At 38.6% G+C, this 5,028-nt stretch overlaps 1 protein-coding gene across 1 annotated transcript; it reads right to left on the bottom strand.

The window, feature by feature from the left end:
• Positions 1-2,518: 2,518 nt before the first annotated feature.
• LOC111914672 (OPA3-like protein) lies at positions 2,519-4,264 on the bottom strand. Its single transcript, XM_023910371.3, has 4 exons — positions 3,868-4,264; positions 3,270-3,404; positions 3,091-3,177; positions 2,519-3,000 (listed from the first exon to the last, which is right to left on the bottom strand). Exons 1-4 carry the CDS (start codon positions 3,994-3,996, stop codon positions 2,836-2,838), a joined length of 516 nt encoding a protein of 171 aa, XP_023766139.1. The 5' UTR covers positions 3,997-4,264; the 3' UTR covers positions 2,519-2,835.
• Positions 4,265-5,028: the final 764 nt, after the last annotated feature.

The raw sequence follows: 5,028 nt of genomic DNA, 5'->3' as shown, positions 1-5,028 counted from the left end.
TCGAATATCTGGGCCATATAGTGTGAAAGGAAGGGGTTGCGACTGACCCGACTAAGGTTGCGGCCATGTTAACGTGGCCTTTACCTAAAATGCTTCGTGAGCTTCGGGGATTTTTAGGTTTGACGGGCTATTACCATAAGTTCGTTAAAAATTATGGGAAGACTACTTGGCCGTTAACGGAGAAACTTAAGAAGGACAACTTTAAGTGTACGGAAGAAGCCACAGAAGCATTCCGAAAATTACAAAAGGTAATGACTGAAGTCCCAGTTCTTGCATTACCCGACTTTGACAAGGTGTTCGTGGTGGAAACCGACGCATCGGGATACGGTTTGGGAGCGGTGTTGTTACAAGAGGGAAGACCATTGGCTTATTTCAACCATATTCTAGGAACGAGGGCCCAGTTGAAATTATTATACGAGCGAGAGCTTATGGCGATTGTACTTGCAATACAAAAGTGGCGTCCATATTTGTTGGGAGGATGTTTCAAGGTACGAACAGACCAAAGGAGTCTGAAATATTTGTTAGAGCAAAGGACTGTAACCGACGATCACCAGAGGTGGTTATTAAGATTATTGGGTTATAAATTTGTGGTGAAGTATTGGCCAGGGAAGGAGAAGAATGTGGTGGACGCTTTGTCAAGACGGGTTGAACCTCCACAATTGTCGACCTTGGCAGCCATGAGCCTCGTCGATTGGGAGGGATTATGGAAGGAGGTTGGAGAAAATGAAGAATTGAGCACTATCCGACAACGACTCTTAAGTGGTGAAACAATGGCGGGTTATACGCTGGTACATAATCAATTGTTGTTTAAGGGGCGACTGGTGATACCAAGTGACTCGTCTTGGATACCAGTTATCTTCAAAAGACTTATTAGCTGCTCGCGAGGGAGGTCTATTGGAAAGGAATGAAAGGAGATGTAGCAAGGAGGATGGCGGAATGCGACATGCGTCAGCGGCATAAGTACTCAACCATTGCGTCGGGTGGGTTGTTACAACCTTTAGAGTTACCGTACAAGGTGTGGTCTGAACTGACCATGGATTTCATTGATGGGCTTCCTCGATCGGAAGGATACACTGTAATTTTTGTAGTGGTTGATCGTTTGAGCAAGTATGGTCACTTTGTACCCCTCAAGCATCCCTATACAACAGTTACGATCGCTAATGTGTTTTTAAGGAAGTCGTTAGACTTCACGGAATTCCCGAGTCTAGTGTCTCGGATCGAGACAAAAAAAAATTAATTCAATTTTGGAAGGAATTGGTCAAACTAAAGGGTACCACACTGAAGCGAAGCACGGCCTACCACCCGCAAACAGACGGTCAGATGGAAGTCGCGAATCGTTGTTTGGAGATTTATCTACGATGTTTCGTGATGGATTTGCCTCGAAAATGGGTAACATGGCTACCTTGGGCGGAGTACTGGTATAACACTTCTTTTCACACCTCCACTAAGACAACGCCCTTTAGAGTTTTGTATGGGCGGGATCCTCCACATTTGTTATTTTATGGGCAAAACGGGTCTCCAGTAGGGTCCGTGGATCAATATTTGGAAGAACGAGATCGGATTCTCCAAGAATTGCGGGGATACTTGACGAAAGCGCAACAAGCTATGAAGTTACAAGCATATAGACATAGGAGGGAATTGCATTTTGACGTGGATGATAATGTGTATTTGAAGCTTAAACCTTATCGATAACAGACGGTAGTGAAAAGGCGAAATGAGAAGTTGGCATCTCGGTATTTTGGTCCTTTCCGCATAAGGGAGAAAATAGGGCAAGTGGCATATCAGTTGGAATTGCCTGAGGCATCTCGTATTCACGATGTGTTTCATGTTTCTCAGTTAAGGAAAGGTATCAGGGAACGAATAGACACGGCATGTCTGCCAGCTACTTTAACAGAGGACATGGAAGTTTTATTGCAACCTGGTCAGGTGGAGGGGGTTACGCAAAGGGGCGGCTGGGAAAGAGGTATTGATACGTTGGAAGGATTTACCGGAGTATGAGGCCATGTGGGAGCATTTTGCAACTCTGGCTAAGCGGTTCCCTGAATTCAACCTTGAGGACAAGGTTTTGGTTTGGGAGGGGAGTAATGTTATGACCCAACGGTTTGGTAAGGTTTATCGAAGGAGGATTAGGTAGGGAATTGGAGTCGTGAATGATAAGGGGTAGTTTAGGATATATCTAAATAGAATTAGTTTGGATAAGTAATAGTTAATAGTTATCTGTATAGTTTTTGTTGCTGTCAATTAGCATGACACTATTGAAGGTGCTCCGTAGTTTGTTTAGCTTTTATGCATTAATAAAAATACCGTGAGGTTTTCTTGGAGTCTCCCTGTAGCTCAAATTGCAGGAAGGGAACTAGGGGATTGACCCAAGTTCCTATTATAATCCTACCAAAAGCAAAATTACATAAATTTTCCTACCTTTCATAACTGTCTCATAACAAATTTACAAAAATGTTCTGTTAAATTAAACCCCCACAGATCGAAAGTGTAGTGAAACTAAATTTAAAGGACACTGAAGTTAAAAATCAAACTACTGGATCATTTATCTTTCAAAAGAATGTTTATACTTTTATAGTCGTTTTATAGTTTTATTACACGCATACATAGCCTAATTACAACTTTACTACAAATACAATAAAATAAACATAATATTACAACTCAAATCTAAAGAAAATGTCTTCAAACACTCTTTACCCAATTATATTTCGCCATTTAAGAGCCCTCAAGGATCTTATTAACTGAAGGAGAATGGGTAATAAACATTTCTAGAGTTAGTTCCTTACCTTACCTCTATCATTGTATCTATCCATGAAGGCATTCAATTCTAGCACACACCTAAATTAATACCCCAGATTCACTTGCTTTTCCAGCTTCATTCGAATGAGGCTTTCTAAATTTCAAAACTAGTCCTTGTTGTTTGGCAACTTGTTCAATCTCATCAAGTTTGTACTTAAGCATCTCAATTTGCTTTGCAAGATCTTCATCACGTTGCCTCAGGGTCTATAAGATAACAGAAGCAAGGATGATTATTAAATCTTTGAGAAAGAAAAGTTGCACGATTTCTAAGAGAAAGTGAACATAAATTTTAACCTCTAATTCTTGTTTGCGAAGTGCCTCCTTCCTAGCTTCTGATTTTGAGCTTCTTTGGACCTCTAAGATAACAGCAGTTCCTGCAACCTGCATAAATTGGATCATGAATGTGAAACATCTTCATCAATCAAATGAATTAGATGGGTGTGTGTGTATGTATGTAAGGATATGAAAATTACAGTGAACACAAAGAGTTCTCCAAGAAGATCTGCAGCAGCTTGGACAGCTTTTTCCTCATTTAAAGGGCGAATTGCAGCATCTATTGCATGACCATATATATGTCTTTGCAACTTTGTTCTGAAACGATGATTAGCCTGTATAGTATACAAGATTGAACTAATTAGTTATAAAAGAAATGCTTTTGATCAAAGATCAATTGGACATTATCTTTAAACTAAAGCTTTTGATCAAGAAATCCCTACTTTTGTTGTTCTTATTTTCAGAATCGCAAAAGTAAAACTTTCGTTCACAACTGAATTAGAGGACTTTACAAATTAGATCAGCAAATTTAAAGAAAACTCTTTAATGGTGTCACAACATGGTTCCACTACTTCATTCCCTATGCTTTAGCATACATGTTTCAAATGTGATTAGAACTAAATTTAGTTGAAATTGGTGTTCTTGAAAAACAAAAACTAGATCCCGCTTTCCAAAAACAAAATTTGGTCAAAAGAATACCATGATAACTAAAGTTTCCAACTCAGAGTAACAGATATTTTGAAATAACATTCAATGATTTTGGAAAGTGAAATTTAATCGTGGAACAGGCAACAAAACCTGGGCAAAGTTGATGATGGCGTGGCGGAACTGAGGATGACGTCCAGCCTCTTTCTTGATACGTTTGGCGATTGGTTTGCAAATCGTTTTCAAAGCAAGTGTTCCTAGCTTCGCGAAAGGTAATATCATAACTCGGAAGTGCGCTGTATGTGAAGCACGCTATGTGTTCGATGCTTTGCCTCGGAGGTTTTGCAGAAGAATCGGCGTGAAACCAAAGAAAAATCAGTCTTATTACGAATTGATTTGCTTTAAGCTTTTCATTTCATGGGTCAGAAGAATCTAGCTTCGAATCACGCAAGGTTATCCTGATGAATAATTCCACCAGTACCCTCCATTCTTTTCCGACAAAGAAACTTGAACACCGTGTTCTCCTCTTCACCAACGATACGGGCAGAACTGATTAATGAATGTAAATAGCTTATATTATCTTTTACCAAGTTATGTAATAAAGTTAATTTTTTATATATTTTTATTAAGATAAACTTACAAGGTTGGCTCGTGTGGTTTGTTACAAACAGTTGATTCAATAAAATTATCAACACAACTACATCGCTTAGTCGCTAATCCTTTGTTTTTATTTTTTACATGGTTGTGTTTTCATTTTTTTTATAACCGATCTAAAAAATAAAATTGATTTGGTAATTACATTTTCGCTTTATTCACAGTAACTTTGTTTATTTTTGTACATATTTAGGTAACGAACTTTTTAGAAGTGTTCATATATGATTATTATGACCTGCTGCAACAAGTTACAACCGATCGTAATGGTCATATGTAAACACTTCCAACAAGTTCATTACATATATGTGGAAAAAAAAACGAACTTACATGGATACGAACAAAACCAAAAATAATTACTCTGGTAAATCAATTTTCCGATCTAAAATTACTATTTTACTTATCTTTGATTTTTTAATAATTTTTTTATTTTAATATATCATCAGAAAATGACCCACCTAATCACCAACCTTCTCTCTCCCCATCACCATCCTCTTTCTCCCCCCTCTTCCCTCCTCTTTTTCATCTGCGGAATAGTCGGAGGTTGGTGATGGTGGCCAAGGTAGAAGCTTTGTGATGGTGATCGAAATGTGGCAGTTTTGAGGAATGAATCTTGATGGTGATCGGCAAACGAATCTATCTGTCAACACCTCTGGCTTGTAT

This window comes from Lactuca sativa, chromosome 4 (genome assembly GCF_002870075.4).
Source record: "Lactuca sativa cultivar Salinas chromosome 4, Lsat_Salinas_v11, whole genome shotgun sequence".
NCBI classification, from domain to species: Eukaryota; Viridiplantae; Streptophyta; class Magnoliopsida; order Asterales; family Asteraceae; genus Lactuca; species Lactuca sativa.
The sequence above is the reverse complement of the archived record's forward strand: the minus strand, read 5'-3'. Positions and strand labels throughout refer to the sequence as shown.